The sequence below is a fragment of the Heterocephalus glaber genome, unplaced genomic scaffold (assembly GCF_053883595.1).
Source record: "Heterocephalus glaber isolate CG9 unplaced genomic scaffold, H.glaber_assembly_v1.0 deba00000331, whole genome shotgun sequence".
NCBI lineage: Eukaryota > Metazoa > Chordata > Mammalia > Rodentia > Bathyergidae > Heterocephalus > Heterocephalus glaber.
This window is the reverse complement of record NW_028258142.1, coordinates 48,805,629-48,827,762: the sequence shown is the minus strand read 5'-3', so window position 1 is coordinate 48,827,762 and position 22,134 is coordinate 48,805,629. Positions and strand designations below refer to the sequence as shown.

Here is a 22,134-nt window from a genome sequence, read left to right as displayed (position 1 = left end):
AATGTGTGAAAGCCAATTTCTAACAGTAAACAGGCATTTTTCCCTTATGCCTTAAGATATATACGACAGATATTTTTAAACCACTCACACAAATACACAGAGTATACAAATTTGCAAAAAAAACCTGAGTTATATTACAATGTGTCCACAACTAACTTACCAATTAATGCTTTAAATACTACCTACGTGAATAAAAATACTTTACAACTAAAGTTTTGTTCCCTTTTCACAAATGGTATCACTGTGGAACATTAGTTCTCAACCCAGGTTCATTAACACCCAGGAAGCAAATGGCAGTGTCTGGTGGAATGTTTGGTTGTCACCACTGGGGGTAAGAGGATGCCTACAGGCCTCTAGGGAAATGCAAAACACCTCACAATACACAGGACAAGACAGCACCCTACAAAGAATGATCAGGCTTAACATGTCAAAACTGGTTTATTTGACAAACTAATAGTCTGACTCCTGGAGAATGACGTAACAAAGCCTCTTTAAAGGGAATTTCAGAGGATACTTACCTTAGTCACATACAAATAAGTCTGGTTTCACTTTTTATATAAATGTATGATTCTTAGAATGCCAACTCTTTCTTGTTTCATTCTAAGCACTTTATTCTTTTATCATATGAACTTACTTAAACTTGATTTCACTAGATATAAGTGTATTACCTAAATCATAGTTCTATTGAAAGAACACCACAGGGCTGGGGATTTAACTCAGTAGCACCTGCTTGCCTTGCAAGTGCAAGGTCCTAAATTGGATCCCCAGTACAGGGGAAAAACAACAACAACAACAAAAAACAACACAGCTGGACATGGTGGCACACGGCTATAATCTCAGCACTTAGCAGGCTGAGGTAGGGGGATCACCTTGAGCTTAAGGCCAGCCTGAGCTACATAGTTCAAGGCCAGTCTGAACTACACAGCAAGATCCTGTGTCAAAAAAACAAAAAATAAGTAAATAAATAAACAAACACTATATTTCTAGCCATTTGTGCTGATTATGCTGAAAGCATAGCAAACGAATTTAGTTTCTCCTTATATCACAATACTAAATTAAGTCCCTGGAAGGTTGAAGAAAAAAAGCCATGCATCTTGACCAAATAGCATATCTAACATGGTGTCAAACATACAAATTTTTAAAATTTAAATAAATGCCTTATTAGAATGACCCATACATTGCAGCCTGAATAGGAGGTCTATTATTGTAAAAATTTCATGTTCACTGCTATAAAAGGAAAACTGTTCTCAGAAATAATATAATCTATATGAAAAATGTCAAAAATTGGAGAATAAATAATAGAGATTAGTATCTGTTACAACAGGAAACCAATTTTCTCACCAACTAATACATATATTCTCCCCACCAAATCAGTCAAATAGTGTCTGGTTGGAAAATTAACATATTTTCATTTAGAATTAATGGCAAGAAAAGAGATAAAAGATTTTTTGGTTAAGAAGGTATCTCCACAGATGTGGAGAAATGACCATGCATCTGCATCATCATGACCATTTTTCTATTTATCTATTTCACTGCTTCTAAACTTATGAAATAAGAGACAAAACTGTAGACATATAAGAAAGGGTTTCTAGTGTAGTGGGGGTCCGGAGCTCTGAATAAACAAAGTAGATCTTCCAAAAGAGCTGTTCTTTATAACACTACTATAATAACAAAATACTAGAAAAGTCTCATGTCATCAGGAGGAGACCAGCTATATGAACTGTAGTAGTACATGGACTAAAAAGTACACTAGGGCCAGGTGTGGTAGGGCATGCCTGTAATCCCAGCACTCAGGAGACAGAGGCAAGAGAATCTCCATGAGTTCAAGGCCAGCCTGGGCTACATAGTAAGTTCAAAGCCAGCCTGAACTATTTAGTGAGACCTTGTCTCATAAAACAAACAAAAGTACACTAGGCACCCATAAGCAACAGTAAAAACAGTATGCATTTTTGTGTAAAATAATGAAGAAAAATCATGAAGAGCTACACATGTATTTTATGTTTTCAAAGAGAAATTATAGATGAATAAATCTACTATGTTTGGGCTGGGGATGTCACTCAGTGGTAAAGTGCTGCTTAGCATGCAGGAAGCCCTGGGCTTGATCCTCAGCACTGCAAAACAGATAAACAAACAAAAACAGCACAATTTAAGGGAAAGAAGAAAAAGAAGAGGTATGAGAAGGGGAAAGGAACATGGTAGAGACTAGCTCTCTGTATTTGTTTTAGTTTTGACTTTTAAACTACAGAAATCAATAATTAAAAAGAAAAATATGCATCACATATATAATTTCTTAAACTGAAATATTAACTTTATGTATACTGATACAAAAAAAAAAAAACACTAGTACTCAGTTAAGGATATGAAAAGGGAAAAACTTCAAACTATATATGGCAAAACTTGGTTTTCCCCTTCAGATAGGTCACTTTCAAGTTAATGTTTTCCTCACTCAAACGTTTCCTAGAGGTAACATAATTCATGTTCCTGTGAACATAAATATGCTGTGTCTTTTATTTTGTTAAATGCTAATAAACCATGGGCATCATTCTGCTCTTTTTTCCTTTTCCAAGTGACATTTTCACAGAAAGTGGGGAGAAAAAGGGTACCCTTAAAAATTTTCACAGTAACCCAAGAGTTTAACACTTGGGGACAAGTCTCAAAACTTCTCTTGCATTTATTCTGGGATGAATTCACTACTTTACTCCTTTTTATCTCAACATATTCTTTTTTTTTTTTTTTTTTGAGACAGGGCCTCACTTTGTAGTTTAGGCTGGCCCTGAACTCACTGTGTAGCCAGGCTGGCCTCAAACTTGCAGCAATCCTCCTGCCTCTGCCTCCCAAGTGCTGGGATCACAGGCATGCGCCACCACACCCAGCGGTACATATTCTTCATTTGGAATTGAACCAGAAATGATGTTAACCTACTAAAGTTTCTCTATGTAGAATCTACTTTGTCTTGGTAAGGAAGTATAGTATGATTTTCCTTATCAAAATAAGATGCAGCCCAAACTACTATTTAAGGACAATGCCTCTGAATCAAGAGTGAACATAATAGATAATAGATGATAAGAAAGATAACAAAAGTTGACCATCACCAGACTCTTTATTTTAGAAAAATTACAGGTTAACTGGGAAGAATATGAGAAAGTATTAGCTGAGTGGGGAAAACGACAACAGACAAGAAGTAAAGAGAGAACAATCTGCAAAACTGAGACCACCATAAGAAATACCTGTGTGTAACGAGGATTCTTTCAATTCCATCAATGTGTCTTTCCAATTACTGTACCAAGGAACACTAGCTTTAATTGATCGATCTGATGAAGAAAATATGGCACTGTTAAACTAGGCTTATGAGGTAAATATCTAACATCTACTTCTTAAACAGAATGGGTGTAAAGTATGTTGACTTACATTAACGAAAAACTCAGAAAAATATTTCTGGATATATAATTAATACCTTACTAAAATGGATAAATTGCCTTTTAACACTGTCCAAAGACTTTTATTCTACTATAATGTAATTTGATTCAAAAGAATTAAATACTTCCTCATTCCTACTCCCAGTTTTCAAGGTGACAAAAATAAGCTGAGGGCTGGATGTATAGCTCAGCAGTACAGTGTGTGTGATTAGCACGTGCAGGGCTCTGGCTGAATCCTAAGCATCAAAATGAATAAAGCCAAAAGGAGGTGCCTGAAAATATCAGGAAAGAAGCTGAAGACACAGTTTTCTTTTCATATATGGTTTATCCTAATCACCTGGGATTCTTTCAAAAATCTGCCTAATGAGTTCAACCACAGTAGTGCCCCCATCAACTTTTTTAAGTTTGTCCTTTTATTTATTTAGTTGGGCAGGGGTGTGGATCAAAACCAGGGGCACTCTATGACTGAACTCCTTCCCCAGTCTTCTTGATTTTAAGACTGTCTCACTAAGCTGCCTAGAATGGCTTCGAACTTGTGATCATTCTGCTTTAGCCTCCTGAGTAGCAGGGATTACAGGTGTGTAGCCACCTGTTTTTAAAGGCAAGTAACAATCATCCCTTGTGCAGAGATATTGCCAGGGCCCTGAGAATGTATATGGTGAGATACATATTAAAATAATTTCTCATATGATGACATTATAAACTACCTACTAAATCACTTTAATAGAATATTTAAAAGTAAATAAGATCCCTAGGGCACAACCAAAAAAGCAGGTTTGAGAATCTTTTTCTGAAGAAATGAAATGATTTCAAAGAACTGTAAGCAATAAAAACTGGCCAACCCTCAAGTCTATTCACAGCCTCACTACCAAGTAAAGGAGCCCATTAACTGATCAGCCTTGCCCAATCAAGGTTTCAATGCCTTAATTTGAAAATAATCCCAAGGGCTTTTACCAGACATTTGAGGAAAGTATCCAACATGAAAAAGAGTAAAACAAAGAAAGTGAAAAATATTATGCAAGAGAGAAAAAGCATAGAATAGAAGAAAAGTTAAGGCTGAGAATGTAGCACAGTGGCAGGTCACTTGTTGCCTGGCATACTCAAACCCCTGACTTCCATCCCAGCACTGACAGAAAAAAAAAAAAAAGAGGGCCAGGGATTTGGCTCAGTGGTGCTGCCATCTGCCTTGCAAGCTCAAGGTCCAGAGTTCGATCCCCAGCACCAAAAAAAAAAAAAAAAAAAAAGGTTATCTAGAAGAACAACGTGAAACAAGAATAGCATGATACAAAATGTGAAAATTCAGAAAACAAAGAAATTCTTTAAAGAAAAAAAAACTGCAAACATTAAAAAAAAATTTTTTTTGAGACAGGGCCTAAAATTTCAGTAAGAGTCAGAAGACAAAGTCAAAGCTATTGCCCAGAAATTAATCAAAAAGCCAGGCATGGTGGCACACGCCTATAATCTCAGCACTTGGGAGGCTGAGGTAGGAGGATCACCATGAGTTCGAGACTAGCCTTAGTTCCATAGTGAGTTCAATACCAGCCTCAACTACACAGTGAAAACCTGTGAAAGAAAGAAAAAAAGAAAGAAAGACAGACAAACACAAAGACAGACAGCATCACTATTAATCATGATTGTCACTTTGAGTGGATTAAGACATGCTTAGCAAATTAATAAAACACACTTGCAATCCCCGGTACCAAAAAAATAATAAAGCACACTTCTGGGCACATCTAGGTGAGCCATGGAGGTGTGACCTTGGGGACTATATCTAGTCCCTGTCCCTTTCCTCTCTGAAACTACTTCCCTGCTCTGCTTCTTGTCCACCATGAACTAAGCAGCTTTGTTCTACCATGCCCTCTTGCCATGGTGTTCTTGCCTTGGTGTCAGCTGACCATGGACTGAATCCTCTGAAACCATGAGACAAATAAACCTCTCTTCTTTTAAGTTGTGAGCATCAGATAATTTGTCCCAGCAGTAAGCTAACACAGTCAGAAATAGGTAATATTAGAAAAAAGGTAATATTAAAGGTCAACTCAAGAAGTTCTATATCCAACGAATATTCATTCCACAAAGAACAGGAAAACTGGGAAGAAATTAATAAAGAACTCAAGAAAACACTGAAGAGTACGCATGACCAAACTGTCAAAAGGAGCTGCTTAACATAATGACTAAAAAAGGAGTCAGAACAGACCCAACATGAAATTTTGAAACAGCAGGGATAAAGAGCTTCTAAAAATTGAAGGGATAAGGGCCGGGTATTTAGCTCAGTGGTTTCACTGCCTGCTGCGCAAGCGCAACGACCCAAGTTCAATCCCCAGTACCAAAAAAAAAAAAAAAATTGAAGGGATAGAGGGAATATGTATCATAATGGCTTCTAGCTTCTTAAGACCAATATTAAAAGCTAGAAGAAAGTGGCTCAATTCTGAAGGAAACAGATTCTCACTAAAAATGTATGGTCAAACCGTAAGTCAACTATATAAAATAATAACATTTTCCAACATTTACTTCTCAAAAAGTTTACCTACCAAAAAGTTTACCTTTCTCAGGAAGCTACTAGAGATGTTGCCTTCACCAAATCAAGGAAATATGCCAAAAAAGATATGAGTGAGCCCGGTGTGGTGGCACACCCCTATGATACCAGCACTCAGGAGGCAGAGGCAGGAGGATTGCTGGGAGTTCAAGGCTAGACAGGGCTACATAGTGAGTTCAGGGGCAGCCTGAACTAAAAAGCAAGATCCTGTCTCAAAAAACAACAAAAAAAGGTATGAGTGAAAAACTAGGGAAAACAAAAGGGAAGGAAATCCCCAGAGAACTTGGAGAGTAACCAGTCTAAGACGGAGGAGAACAGTATTTTTCCATTTTTACTGCATTATCTTCCCCCAAGTAGAGTTTTAGACTTTTCATCTAACCACTCTTTTCCCCAACCTTTCTTCCCCCCTTGCTGGAAACTGAACCCAGGGTTTTGCACATGCTAAACTCATGATCTACCACTACACTACACCCTCAGCTCCCAAAGTTTTAAATAATACCACAGATATACAAGGATCAGATGCTTTGGAGAACCACAAACTACTATAATATCTAAAAATCTTACCCCCCATGCAATTTTCACAGCCTTGGTGAATGATATCATCCCCACTGAAAATGCATGGAATAGAAAAAGAAAAGACTTTTGGGAGGAGATCTTCATAAATGGATTATTTGATAACATGTCAAAATGAAAATCTTACCAAGAAAGTTTGAGAGACTACAAAGTAATAGTACAAAAACCTATACGCAAGAAGGGTTTTTTGTTTGTTTGTTTTTCTTTTTCAAACAGGGTCTCACTATGTAGTTGAGGCTGGCTCCAATTCACTATGTAGCCTAGGATGGCCTTGAACTTGTGATCTCCTGCCTCAGGCCCCCAAGTACTGAGATTACAGATGTGCTCCAGCACACCTGGCAGGACGTTTTTTTAAAAAGGCAATTACTAACTTCTCAAAATACACTTTCAAGAAAGCCCACTAATAGGCTCTGCAGTAAAGTGAACAATATTCAGTCCTGACATTATAAACAGTGAATACTAAAATTATGAAAACTACATTTAGGAGATGGATAAAGGAAGGGGGGGGGGGGTGTAACAGACCTAAGTCCTCATTAATCTTAACAAGAAGTCAATAAATAAAATTCAAAACTGATTAAACCACCAGGTGTAATAGCCCATGCCTGAGATCCCAGCACTCAAGAGTCTGAGGCAGGAGGACTGCAACAAATTCAAGGCCAGCTTGGGCTACAAAGTGAGACCCTGTCTCAAAAAACAAAGAAAACAAATTTAAAAAACCAATTAAACCACAAATAGCAACATAAAAATATTACTAATATACACAATATCAGAGAAAAACACTAAGGGAATTGGTAGCGCAGAGAGCAAGAAACAAATCACTGTTTTTTACATTATATGTAAATCTTTTTAGCAATGTATCTATATGCATATGTAATGCTGATTAAAATTTTAAAAGAAAGAAGAGCAGGCTGGGCGAGGTAGTACCTGCCTGTAATTCTAGCTAGCACTTGGGCTATGTGGAGGGTTCAAGGGCAGCCTGAACTATATAGCAAGAGCCTGTCTCAAAAAAATAAAAAAGGAAGGAAAAGAGAAGAAAAGGAGGAAGAAGAGGAGGAGGAGGGAAGAGGAGAAGGAGCTTTGGAGGACATGAAAATATTTGCAGTATAAAAAATCATTTTATTTTTCATGTATGGTAAGTAATCCCTCTCTATGTTCCCTTAACTCTTTGGCATACCATATATACAGCATCTCTATTACAATAGAGTGTGATTACAATGTATTATAAATTCAAACATACTACGATTTTTTGATTAATCTTTGTTTCTCTACTAGATTATGAACTTATGTCTTAGGTGGGCATAGGAACACATCCCTGCAATCCCAGCCCTCAAAAGGCTGAAGGAGGGGGATTATCTTGAGTTTGAGGCCAGCCTAGACTACATAGTGAGACCCTGTCTCAAAAAACCAAAAGAAAGAAAGCCAGCCAGCCAGCCTGTCTTATTCATCTGTTACGCAATGCAAAACAGACTACAGAAAATCAATATACATTTGTTATCTGCATATCAGAAATGTTAAGATCCTATACAACAGAATTTCAAGATTAAAAATCTAAGAGAGGCCTTAAGAATCTAGCCAAACTCTGTTTGCAGAGACAGAAACAAAGTGTACAAACACTAAATGAATTGTTCAAGTTATCAGATTAAGATAGTGTGAAAACACACTAACATTTGACTCACTACTTTACAACACTGATGACAAGCAAACAAAGGTTCAAACTGTACTACTTTTTCGGGAAACAGCTAAATGTTTACATCATGTTAAAGCATTGTGCCAGGATCTAATTACAATTATGTTTCCGAAAATTCATACCCTTTGGATTGGCAGGTAATCATAATATTCTAAATAAAAAATGATCAGGCTGGCAAGTACAACTAAGTGTCTAGTAGAGTACATGCTTAGTATGTACAGGGTTAAACCTCAGCACCAAAAACTAAAACAAAATAATTAAGTTAACCTATCTTGCTGAAATTAAAATTAACGGCAAAGAAAAACTGCTGGATAGTGCGCAATCTCAGCTACTAGAGAGGTTGAGACCAGAAGATCACAAATTTGAGGCCAGCATAAGACAAAAGGACCCTGTCTCAAAAAATAAAAAGGGCGAGAACTGAGTGTGGTGATACACAGGCCTGTAATCCCAGCACTCGGGAGGCTGAGGCAGGAGGATGGCTGCAAGTTCAAGGGCAGCCTGGGCTACATAGTGAGTTCATGGCCAGCCTGGACTGCACAGCAAGATTTCATCTCAAAAATCCCAAAAAATAACATAAAATATGGCCAGGGATGTAGCTCAGCAGCGCCTTATCTGCCTGGCAAGTGCAAGGTCTTGAGTTCAATTCCCGATATCGAAAAAATAAATAAATAAAAATAAAAATAAAGGGCTAGAATAGTCTAATTGCAGAGTGCTTGCCTACCATGCATGAGCCCCTAGGTTCAATCACCAATGTGGCAAGGAAGGAAAGAAGAAGGGAAGGGAGGGAGGGAGGCAAGGAGGAAGGAAAAAAGAAAGGAGGGAAGGAGACATTTTAACACAATAATTCTACAAATACTTCTAACTCTACAAGGGCAACCAACTAACTTTGTGACTATAATATGCCACTTATATTCACTGTGCATGTTTCAGAAAATCTTCAGAACATTAGGAAGTATTAAAGCATTTCACTAGCCAAAAAAAATTATTTTATAGGGCTGCAGAAAGATACTAATTTGATGGTGTATTTTTAATCTTTTCCTTGTAGAAATTTATGTCATGTCCTTTCAGTAAGTGAAGACTGTAATACTGGAAAAGAATCACATTAAATAGTAACTGCCTCTATAAATTAATATATTATTTCACTTATCAGTCTTCTTATGAAAACATTTACCATACAAATCAGATTAAGAAACTTGAAAATCATGTACTTATACATACTTTTAACACTTCATAAACACTTCCACTAAACCAAGTAAGATTAAAACTGCAACAAACTTAATGTTTTCATTTAATTCAATATTACTGATGTCACAAAAAATGCTGTTTGTTGCCTGTTTTTTCACTGAACAAATATTTATTATACTTATGTTTTAGGTATTACTTTAGATACCAGAATAAAATAAAAAGCCAAAATTCATCGGATTGTTTTTCAACATTGTTCTGTTCCCAGGTTCTAAAACTATGTGAACACTTAAATATTTGTAGAACTCTCCAAATCACAGAATTACTTTTCCTAACAAAAGAAATTTTCATTTAAAAAAATAATAACCCTTGTTGTTACATACCACTGATGTTAAGGTCATAATCTCCTGCTGTAATCACATTAGCTACTAATCCTTCCGAAGGCTGACTGCCAGAAACAACATCATTCAGCAGCTTTCGAATGGCTCCAGGCTGAGGTGGTTGTGTGACAATGTTGCTCACTGCTATCTTCAAATTTTTAATTATGTGAAGTTGATTATTAGGATCTCTCATATGAACTTTAAAGAAAAGGAGAGAAAACTTGAAATTAATACTATCCAATGCATAATAAACCAAAATTAATTCTAGACAATGCACAATAAACCACACTGAAAGCAAAGTGGGTCTCAAATGAAAAGGATGTTCAAATCAGAAACCAGGAATTCCAAGTGAACATCCAGAGAGAACATAACTCACAACATTCCCTTGGGTACCGAGAGGGTTAGACAGACACTAGATTTCTTCCTCTTATGTTTCTCCTCTTCCCAGTTTCCCCACTCTATGTCCTTTCTTTTGTCTTATGTTTAGAAATGCAAGAAATCAACTGCCATCCTACTAAATTGCTAATTCTCACTTTGCACTAAGGCTGGTCCAGGCAAAATAAAAGTTTGTGATATCAACACTGAACATAGCAAAGGGAAAAAAAAGGGGAATTAAACACTGCATATGGCCTCCTTATTCTTTCCCTAGTCTTCTCCTGGCATTCTCAGCCTCTATTTCATTCACTATCATAAAAATGAATGCACACTCTGATACGGGATGTTGATAACAGGGGAGGGAGACTGGGCACGTGTGGGGTGTGTGGGAACTCTATTTTCTGCTCAATTGCACTGTGAACCTAAAACTGGTCTAAAACATAATCTTCTAGGGGGAGTGCATGGGGAGGGAAAGGTGACATATAAAGAATTAAGAGGTAAAAAAAATTTTAAAAATTAAAAAAAAAAAGAATTAAGATGTGCTATGTACTCCTCACCATGAATATAAACATTATGTACTTCAAACAGGCACTATTAAAATTTTAAATTTTAGGAAAAAAAAAAAGGCAATACCCAGATCCCCTTTCCCTCACCAATATCCTCTTGTCTCTACCTGCTACAGCTCTTGCCTGTTCGTGAGATTTATAAACAATGGGCCATGGCTTCAGGACAGGTAATAGGAGGTTCTGCAGTGATGGCAGCATAGTGCCCAACGTCCATAGTAGAAAATGTAAGCAGTTTTTTTGTATAACCAGAAAGATAATTAGATTCCAAAGTAATATTTGAAGTAATCCATTATAATGATCAAGGACCCAGCTTCTAGACTCACATCTTAATTTAAATTCCAAGTCACCACTTATTAACTGCATTATTCTGTACAACTTTTCTGTGCTTCAATTTCCTCATCTGTTACATGTGAATAATACCTACTTCACAGGGTTACTGTATTTTAAGAATTTGGGTCAGATGGTAAGTGTAAAGCACCATGTCTGATAATAAGTGATGGAGACAGTATGAGCAGCAAAAGGTATATCATCTATTTCCACTGCATCATTGGTATTATAAAGAGTGGCCACTGGACACAGTCACAAGGAGGCTAAGGAATGAAAACTGATGAGTTCAAGTTTGAGGCCAGCCTGGGCTACACAGTGAGTTCAAGGGCAGCCTGGAATACATAAGGAGACCCTGTCTCCAAAACAAACAAACAAACCCACAACAAAGTGGCAAACCACTCTTTTTTAAAATTACATTTTTTGGGCTGGGGATTTAGCTCAGTGGTTCAGGCATCTGCCTCGCAAGCGCAAGGTCCCGAGTTCGATCCCCGGTACAAAAAAAAAAAATTACATGTTTTTTCTCAATGGAAAATCTGCTATACCAAATATGCTTTTTCAATTCAAACTTACCTACATTTTCAGTAGTTACAAAAAAATATTATCTTTCTAAATTTCTTGCCAGGTATGGTGGCATACACCTATAATCCCAACACTCAGGAGGCTGAGGCAGGAGGACTGCCACAAGTTTGAGGCCAATCTGAGCTACATAGTGAGTTTAAGACCAGCCTGAACTATGCAGAGACCCTGTCTCAAAAAAATAAAAAAACAAACAAAAAAAAGAAAAACTAATTTCTTGTGTTCTCTCAGTTAATTTCTAAAAATTTTTTGGTTTTTGTTTTGATTTCTAAAATTTTTAATCAAAAAAATAAGACTCTAAAATTTTAAATATTATGTATGGTATGAATGTGTATACATACATTGTAAATATATATACAGAAAGTATATATGCAAGTTTTATTCACAGTAATTGCCTATGATTAATTACAGAAGGATGAAATGAGATCAAGGAGAGGTAGAAAGATTTCAACCTTATCTACAACGTTTGCTTTCTTTTTAAAGGAAAGGAAAGCAAGTATGACAGAAGGTTAATACTTGGTACTTCTGGGAGTAGAGATCTCAATGTTTCCTGTATTCCCTGCACTGTTCAATAATGGTTGTTTTCTAAATTAAATAAACACATACGGGCCCCTCTAAAATTCCTAGGTTGTCTGTAAAAGAGAAACAAACAAAAAACCCAACAGTACTATGTATGTACTTAGACAAGATCAGGTGTGTTCAAGGTGGTATGGACACAGACAATTATATATACACTTAAGATGGTACATTTCTATATGTTTAGGAAAATTTTGTACAAGTATTTTCCTTAAAGTTGGTCCATAATTATTGTTGTATAATAACTACTGTTGTTGTATAGTAACTACTGAGTTCAAGGCCAGCCTGAACTATAAAGCAAGATCTTGTCTCAAAAAACCAAAAATAGGACTGGGGATTTAGCTCAGTGGTGCCGCCGCCTGCCTCGCAAGCACAAGGTCCTAAGTTCGATCCCCGGTGCAAAAAAAAAAATAAAGAAAAGAAAATTTCACTTAGTAGCTTTTGAAATAATGCATTTCTTTTCTATTTTTGGTTTTTTTATTGTTTTATTTTTTTGGTACCAGGAATGGAACTCGGGACCTTGTGCTTGCAAGGCAGGTGGCAGAACCACTGAGCTAAATCCCCAGCAGTGAAATTTTCTTAAAATTTATAAAATGTCTAAATTATATGCTGAACTACTGTTTAGAATTATCAAAGAACTATGACAAAGCAAAAGCAGTAAGGCTTGGTCAATTAATACAAACATTACTACTCTCCACAGATGCCAGTGGAGATTCTTCAAGAAGTAAGAGGGACCGGGATGCAGCTCAGCAATGGGCGCTCAGCCCTGGTTAGATCCCCCAGCTCCTCAGGAAATAAGGTAAATATTAGGATCACGAAATGTGTGGTAAACAGTCAAAGTAAATCTCATACATCAAGACTGTATTTAATAACCACTGGTTTCCTCTGGTGTTTTTGACACAGGGTCTCACTATGTAATGAAGAGTGGTCTTGAACTTGTTATGCAGCTCAGGCTAGCATCTAATTCATGATCCTCCTGCCTCGGCCTCTGGAGGGCTGGGATTACAGGTATGTGCCACCATGTCTGGCTTATAAGCACTTCCTACTATAATATGAAGAATATTCTATTCTTCTGTTTTTTAAAATGTGTCTAAGGTACCTAAAATGGCTCTCCACTGTCTAATATATCAGGCTTAAACTCTGTTTTCAAAATCCTATATATGAATAATACCCAAATTTCTTCTAACAACCCTCTCTTTGGTATAGCATTAAACCAAGTGTTTTTCTACTGAAACCTAAAAATAAGTCTCCTGAAAAATACTTGGCACTATATGTGGCAATACAGTAGTACTTGATCTCAGCAGTCAAAAAGCATTTTTGGGGGCCAGGGATTTAGCTCAGTGGTTTTACTGCCTGCTGCGCAAGCGCACGGATCTGAGTTCGATCCCTCGTACCAAAAAAAAAAGTAACATAAAAAGCATTTTTTTTTTACCCTAAATAACACTATACTTGCAGGCCAGAAAAGGAATCTAGTAAAAAATTTTCCCCCTCAACATCCCCCCTCAAACATTTTAGGTGGTTTCAGTTGTATTCCTATTCTCAGGCCTTACTACATAAAGAAAAGCTACCTCTGAGGAATCTCCACAAGTGCAACAAAAGCAATGTGTTCCACATAGCAAAGAATCCCAAAATTTATTTACCAGCAAAAACTAAGCCATAGATTAAAAAAAAAAACAAACTAAGCCACAGAAAAATTAAGACCTTTTCACTAAATCTCTGATAGCATCCTCATACAGTTCATATCTTGGCCATCTTAAACATTAAAAGTTATATCAACTCCTTATCTATCCTTATAAAATACACAACTCATTAATCTCCCAAAATTTCATAGTCTTGCTCAAGAAACTATGACTGAGCCAGGGATTTAGATCAGTGGTGCCGCTGCCTGCCCTGCAAGCGCAAGGACCCGTGTTCGATCCCCAGTACTAAAAAACAAAGAAACTATGACTTTCATTAGTAATAAAATTCCAAAATCTCCTTTCTAGATTCAAGGTCTTCCCTTACTATTCTGTACCCAAGGAGGTACCGTTTCCCCACTTTTTGCTCCCTAACCATTCAATGGTATCTACACCTTCTGCCCTTACTTCATCCCTCCTTGCTCAATAAGGAATGACTGCTCTTTTCCTTTCTACTTATGATTAACATCCAACTCATTATAATCCTATAAATCTTTCCCAGTCTGAAAAAAGAAATCAGAAATGTACTGATATTGAGCCTGTACTGCATTTCCAATACAAAAGGTACCAGCCCCGTGTGGTTTACTGGGTACTTGAAATACGTCTACTCCAAGTTGAGATGTAAAGTGCAAAACAGTGCAAATTTCAAAAACTTAACAATAATAAAGATGTAAAATATCCCATTACTATCTTTTATACTGATTATCTATTGATTAGGTTAAATCAGATATATTATTAAAACTAATCTCACTTAGGTTTGGGGTGTAGCTCAGCGGGAGAGCTTGCTTAGTATATGAGCCCCTGAGTTCAAAACCCAGCACCAAAAGAAAAAAGAAAACCAAACAAAAAAAACAGCCTAGGCAACTCAGCAAGACCCTGTCTCAAAATTTAAAGTTTTAAAAGGCCTAGGGATGTTGCCTAATCCCCAGTTTAAAAAAAAAAAAAAGTGGGTGGGGGGCCCCTTTTTCTTTTTTACTTTTTAAATATGGCTTCTAAAATGTTTTCTCGTCTTTCATGGTACCGAGGATTGAGACCAGCTAGGGCTTCTCACACGCTAGGCAAGAAGTCTACCACTGAGTTACACCTCTAGCCCCTCAGATTGTTTCTATTGGACAGCACTGTTCTCTAGTAAAAGTGATTCTAAATATAAATATTGTGAGGTGGTAAAATGATTTGATGATTAAGAACACAATGTCTTGAGTTACACTGTCTGCCTTTAATTAAAATCTTTCCCAGATGTAACACTGTAGACAGGTTAACACTTCTATACCTCAGTGTCTTCAAATTTAGAATGGTAAGCCAGGATTTAGCTCAGTGGTTCTGCCGCCTGCCTAGTATGCGCAAGGTCCCAAGTTTGATCCCAGGTACCAAAAAAAAAAAAAAATTTAGAATGCTAATAATAGGATTCAATGAAGACTAAAAGAGTTAAGCTACATAAAACAGCTATCAAGTACAGTATTTGCATTATATTTAATTAACAAAATAGGAAAAAGCACATACAAAGTCAAAAACTGCCTCTCAAGTGTTTGTGTTTCTTAAGAATTTAAGGAGACAGGACATTTTGTTGTTCTTATTGTCTTAGAACAGAATCAGAAGAGCTGAGACTAATGACTCCAGTAACAGGTTAAAGAAAATCCAAGTGTTCCCAAATGTGTTTTTGGACAGCTCTCTCTCTCTTTAAATACAAAATGTTAATTTGTAATGGAGCTATTATAAAGAACACCTGTAGCATGTAAATACATGAATTTATAGTACAGAACTTTTTTTTCTTTTTAGGGAGAAGTCACCATAACCAAATAAACGTCACTGTATTCGTCTGACAAAGGTTTATCATGCATGGGTCCCTTCATTTTACTTTTTGCCATCTTCTGTTTGCAAGACATTGTTTAAACCAGACGTGGAATATACTTGCAGTAATAAAAGTCCAAGTATAGTTTAACCCACCTCTTTTTCCTTAATAAGTATCTACACTGGAGAAAATAAGTAACTCCTCAATGAGAAGACATTTTTTCCTATGATTAAATGCCTATCTGAAAAAACAAATTTTAGGACTTTTCTGTCCCTACTAATCTAGACAACTTCAAATATCTATATTAAATTAACCACAACTTATCTTTCATTCCTCAACGCTCAGGCAAAAGGCTTTCATTTATGTAACTATTTTCACCTATCAAAGGTGAAATATTTCTGAGGTTAGGAGAAATACTGTATACCTAAGAAAATGTTTAAGTGTTCAAAGAAAAAAATAAAATAGCTAAAGAGAAGTTTGGGCAGTGATAACTCAACAATAAAGGCTTTTCTAGTCACAAATCCTATCTCGTAATATTCAAGATAACTTTGGAAATGCAGTTTAACACTAGGGATGAGATGACAGATCTTTCTTACTCTTAGACCGGTCTCTTTCAAAGGCAGCTTCTACCATAGCTGCTCTGCACCTGCTTAATTGCTTCCCCATGGCCGATGAGAATAATCTCAACAACCTTCTCGGAGGCTCATGTTTTTCCTTAATTATTTAACGATCCGGCTTATCCGAGAGAAGGAAAGCGGAGGGTACTGCGCTCTTGACAACCTCACTCAAGGCCCCTCCTCCAGCCGCCACGGGGGCACCGCGGAGCCGCGGCCCCAGACGCTACTCCACCGGTCCAGGACGTAAACACCGCCTTTCTCTCCCCTGTCTGTCCCCAACTTCCTTCTCCCGGCCTCGGCTTTGCGGTGGCCCAGAGAATATGGGAGGACACCACCTACCCTCGGAAGTGAGGCGCGAGAAGGGCTTAAGCAGCTCCGCGAAGCTCAGGTGATTGAGACGAGTAAGCCGCTCGACTTCGTCGCTGCACAGCGCGGCGACACAGGGAACGAAGGAGTCCGGGATGAGCTCCTGCACGGATTGTACACACTGGGCCATCGCCGCGGCAGAGGCAGAGGCGGTGCCCGCCCTCCGGCCCACCTTCAGAGAGGATCCTGCGGCTGCAGCAGCTACCGCCGCCGCCCGCCGGCCTGCCCGGCCGGGCGGGGCCCCGCACTGGAGCCTGGAGCCGACTACGAGGAACAGACGCCGCCTCGGCTCCCGGGACACACCACTGGTCCCCACCCCGTCACCGCTGCTCCTCAGCGCTCTCCCCGGCGTCCTCGCATTCCACCCTGATCGGTTGGGGACGCCGACAGTCGCCACTCAGTTCTGCCAAAGGCAGAACCTTGGTCACTGCCCGACCGGAACCGCCATGTTGAGGCCGAACCCTGACCCACCAGCAGTACTACTCCCGGCAGCCCCCGCGCTGCCCCTCACGTGACTGTATCAAAGACGCCGTAGGGGCGGGGAAGAGCTGAGCTGAGGGAAGTGGAGAGCGACGGAGGCCGGTTGGGAGGTGGAACCGGAAGTGGCTTGACGGCTGTCCTCCTGCTGGGCGGGGGAGGGGGCGAGGCCACGAACTTAGTGGGCGGAGTTGTGCCTAATTCGCGCCGAGTTCTTTCACCTGTGCGAGGCACCACCGGATCAGGTGCGGCGGGCAGGCGGGCAAGTGTGCGCTGTAGTCAGGTGCTGTCACAATGATGGAGCCTCCTGCTCTGCTCCCTTGCTTGTTTGGCATCCAAAAGCCTCTACCTGGCAACAGCGAGCGCCTGATGTGGCGATAAGCGCTGCTTCCTAAGCTCTCGCTCTGCCTTTACCTCGCATGTGGAGCGGCGAACGGCAGGGCTCACAATGGCCCCGCGGGGCCTGCGGCTGCTCTGGCGCTGCCCGGGACTGTGTATCCTTTGAACACAACCCTGCTTTTGCAAATGGACTGCCACGTATGTGAACTCAATCACTGAGCAGAAAAGCATGCGGCTGTAGGTGCTGCGACGAGCTCGAGTGGAGGGCAAACTCCTGAGCATCTCCAGCAGGCGCAGGGAAAGGGTGTGGCTGCCACTGTCCGCCGTCCTTGCCCTCAGCTTCTTCCTTTTACGCCTCGCTAGTGTGTTTCCTTCACGGTGGTGGAGGTGTGGGAAGCCAGTGATCGTGTGCTCTGTGCTGTCCTGACTTGGTTTTCATTTGTACGACTTGTTCCTGTGACTAAGAAGCGAATGAAACGACTTTTGTTACTTACTATGCCATTCATTTGTTTGAAAGACCCCCGTGTTATATGCCAAAAATATAAGGCAAGGAAAAATGCAACGCTTTATTCTGGTTTGGTGGAACCTTGATTAAAGGAGGCCAAAATCGGTTTTTCAAATTGTCTGGTTTTGGTACTCGGGTCTTTACCATGATGACAGTTAATGACACGTTGAGGGTATGCCTGGCCCCTGTAAATTGAGAAATGGGAAGGAGAAAATGACAATAAATTATAGTAAGACTCCTTGACCACAAATCAATTTAAGAGGAACAAATGACCTTTTTTTTTTTTTTTTTGGTACCGGGGATCGAGCCCGGGTCCTTGTACTTTCGAGACAGGCGGCTTAAACGCTGAGCTAAATCCCTGGCCCTAACAAATCAATTTAGAAAAAAAGACACGTGCAAGTTGAGGATCTGGAAATTAATGTTCTTAAAACTCTGTACCTGTGCACCTGTTAGAAATTCTCCTATACTCAGGGATACATGCAGTCACTCTTGAATGTTTCTAATCTCAATCCCTTACTTTTTATAATCTGAGAATCTCAGATTCACATAAATAAGTGTGACTCAAGTTGTAAGATATGTTTTTTTGCAACTGGGCTTTTTTTTTTTTTTTTGGAGACAGGGTCTCACTATATAGTTCAGATCAGCCTTGAACTCACTATGTAGCCCAGGCTGGCCCCAAACTCATGGCAATTCTCCTGCCTCAGCCTCCCAAGGGCTGGGATTACAGGCCTGTGCCAATTGGGCCCTTAAATATACTGCTTTCTTTAGTAATCTACTAAAAAGAAAAGTTAGAAAGGCAATTTACTTTTATACTGAAGGTAAAACTGGTTGTACTAGGTTCTTTGAGAAGAATTTTCAAGGATAGGTTAAGCCTAAATGGGTTTTGGAGGTATATAATTCACATACCGTAAAATTCACCTCTTTAAAATCTACAATTCACTGATTTTTTTAGTATATACAGGAAGTTGCACCGCTGTTACTACTAATTACTTTCAGGACATGTAATCACTCCAAAAAGAAGCCTAATATCCATTACCAGTCAGTCTCCACCTTACCTATTCTGAACATTTCATACAAATGGAAGTGTGCTCTATGTAGCCTATTGTGGTTGGCTTCCTTCACTTAGCAAAATATTTGTTTTATCCATAATAGGGATCTAACCAGGAGCCTTGTTCAGGCTAGGCAAATACTATCACTGAGCTATTTCTTCAGCCCCAGTAAAATTTCAAGGTTCATTCATATTGTAGTGTGAATCAGTACTTCATTCCTTTGTTATGGTTGAGCCTGTATTGGTTTCTGTCTTACAGGCTGGCCTTACAATCTAACACCACCACATCCACACACAGTGTTTCTAGTGAGTAACTTCACTCTAAAATTTTTTTCCTAATCTTTCCTACTCTCTTCTTTCTTTTGGCAAATTACTGTTTGAACTGTGGAAACTCTTTCAAAGACATGATTTTACAGTAGCCATCATAGTAGCAGTCAGAAGTCTTTCAACAGCACAACAAATTAAACTTACAGTAGCTTAATCAAAGGGTTTACGGGTAAAGAAAGGATAAAGCTCACAGGAAAAAGGGAAGAGCTAAAAGAATAAGGGCTTCAGGGAAGGCTGTCTTTCTTTCTCATTGCTGGGACAAAATACCTAACACCCACAAGTTAAAGGAGGAAAAGCTTATTTTAGCTCAGAATTTGTAAAGATTTTAGTCCATAGTTGGCTGACTCCAAGGCAAGACAGCATGTCAGAGGGAATAGCAGGGCCAGGAATTTAGCTCAGTGGTACTGCACCTGCCTCATAAGCACAAGGTCCTGAGTTTGATTCCCCAGTACAAAAAAAAAAAAAAAAAGAAAGGCCGAGGAGAAATAGTCCATGGCAAACCAAATGCCCATCGACTGACGAATGGATAAATAAGATGTTGTTTGTTTGTTTTTGGTACTGGGGATCGAACTCGGGACCTTATGCTTGAGAGGCAGGCAGCAGTACCACTGAGCTAAATACCCGGCCCCAAGATGTAGCTTTTTTACCCAATGGAGTACTACTCTGCCGTAAAGAAGGATGAGTGTCAGACATTTATAGCTAAATGGATGGACCTTGAGGCCATACTCTTAAGTGAAATAAATCAGACACATCTGTTTAAATACCGCATTGTTTCTCTGGTATGAGAAACCAAGAGTGGAAATAAGGACTAAAATGTATAATAGATACTGGGAAATGGGAAGAAAATGTTCAAATGGGAATGGGAAAACAAGGGAGGGAGAAAGAAAGGGACAAGAAAAAAACTGAAAAGGGAAAAAATGGAAACAAAGCTTTTGTACACAGGGAGGGAAGGGTGCTTGAGGGGAGTGGGGTAAGGGGAAAAAAGAGGCGGTATGTACCATGCACAGGTGTAAATTCCCTATGATGAGTGTTATCATTATGTATGCCTAAAATGCACCAATAAATGTTTTTTTATATATATATTTAAAAAAACAGTCCAGAGCATAGCAGGCAAGAAGCAACAAGACTTCCTTCTTGTTTCCCTTTTTATTCCATCCGGGCTGCAAGCCATTCAACAAATTCATACCCCACCAGACTGGTCACACCTATCTCCAAAGGAGGTTTGAAAACATAGGCTCTAAGATCCTGTTGCTAAATGAAAAGATCAGATGAACAATAAGAATGAAAATGAGATGACAGAGTCCCCACCACCTTTTATTAGGTCTGAGACACTCTAAAATATATTAGCCAGGCACAGTGGCACATGCCTGTAATTCCAGCACTCAAGAGGCTGAGGCAGGAGGATCACCGAGAGTTTGAGACCAGCCTGGGATTCATAGTGAGTCCAAGAACAGCCTGAACTACATAGCGAGACCCTGCCTCAAAAATAAATAGATAGATAGATAATAAAAAATAAAACATATCATCATGGGATCTAGCTTATCACACTCCTCCTGTTCTCTGATTGCCCTGGACTCTGGCCCTGCTTACACCTCATGTCCTCTGGACAGTTTGCTATGTCGATGTAAGTGAGGTGCTGACATTGCCCAAGCTTTGCCATGTGCCTGCCCACAAGGGCAAAAGGACAGGGTCCATCACCAAGAGAGGGGATGGTTGCTGGATAAAATATAGTATAGTCATGTGCCACCTAATGACGCGAAGGCCTTTTGAGAGCTCCATTGTTGGGCAATTTCATCATTGTATGAACAGGATAGAATGTACTTACACAAGCCTTAGAGGATACAACCTACTCTATGCCTAGATCGCATCTCTGTTTGTGTAAAAATATTTTTAATTTATAACAATAAAAGATACATTGCCATTAATCCCTCTCAAAATATTCTCCTTGCTTGGAACAAACTTATCTCATCACTCCTGCCACTTTCTGAAGCAGCTCTGAGCCTTTAGTTGAGGTGTTATGGCTGCCTCCATATCATGAATCAATTAAAAGCATTTCCCTTTCATTGTCATTTTGACTTTGGACAAAAGCCAGAAATCAGAGGATGCCAGATCCAGTGAATAAGGAAGATAAAGACACACTGTGAAGGTTTTACTTGACAGAAATTGTCATAAAGGTTTGCTCAGTGAAGTGGGATCAATAAATACAGTGAATGCTTAATGTTAATATTTAATGTTTAAATGTTACATTACCATTAGTGCTCCCTCAAAATGCTCTCCCTTGCTTCAAACACACTATTCCATAGTTCTTGGCAATGTGTCTTTTACTGTAAATTTTTTTAAATTTAAAAATTCACCAGAGTTTTGATTAGCCCTTGTGTGTTGAGCCTACTACTCCTAGTGCCATGAGGAATAAAACAGCACAAGATTGCATCAAGCACAACAAAATAATGATGCAATTAAGAGACTGGACAAACAAGAGGCAAGGGGCTAGTGTCCGCATAACATGGCACACTCTGACAGTAAACTCGATTTTGTACAAGTAGAAGGAGTACACTGTAAAATAACAATAAAAACTAGAATAAGCTGACTGCATTGACACATGCCTGCAGCCCCAGCCACTGGGGAGGCTGAGTTGGGAGAACCGCTTGAACCCAGGAATTGGAGGCCTGCCTGGGAAACATAGTGAGACCCTCTTCTCAAAAATTATACGTATCCCCCCAAAATTATACATATTTTCACCAGGTGTGGTGGTGCACACCTATGATCCCAGCACACAGGAGGCTGAGGCCTAGGAGGATC

The 22,134-nt window shown here is 39.1% G+C and overlaps 1 protein-coding gene across 4 annotated transcripts in view; it reads right to left on the bottom strand.

Moving 5' to 3' along the window:
- Trappc8 (trafficking protein particle complex subunit 8) overlaps positions 1–17,151 on the bottom strand; it is an 89,445-nt gene extending 72,294 nt beyond the window's left edge. For 2 of the 4 annotated variants that reach the window (XM_004853119.4, XM_087193763.1), the window contains exons 1-2: positions 16,613–17,151; positions 9,775–9,969 (exon numbers count right to left, since the gene is read on the bottom strand). In XM_004853119.4, the coding sequence (XP_004853176.2) occupies positions 9,775–9,969; positions 16,613–16,769 (352 nt within the window). In that variant the 5' untranslated portion in view covers positions 16,770–17,151. Of the gene's footprint in view, positions 1–3,227; positions 3,312–9,774; positions 9,970–16,612 lie in introns of all 4 variants that reach the window. The other 2 variants (XM_087193759.1, XM_021265115.2) reach the window with 2 other exon arrangements.
- Between the last annotated feature and the right edge of the window lie 4,983 nt (positions 17,152–22,134).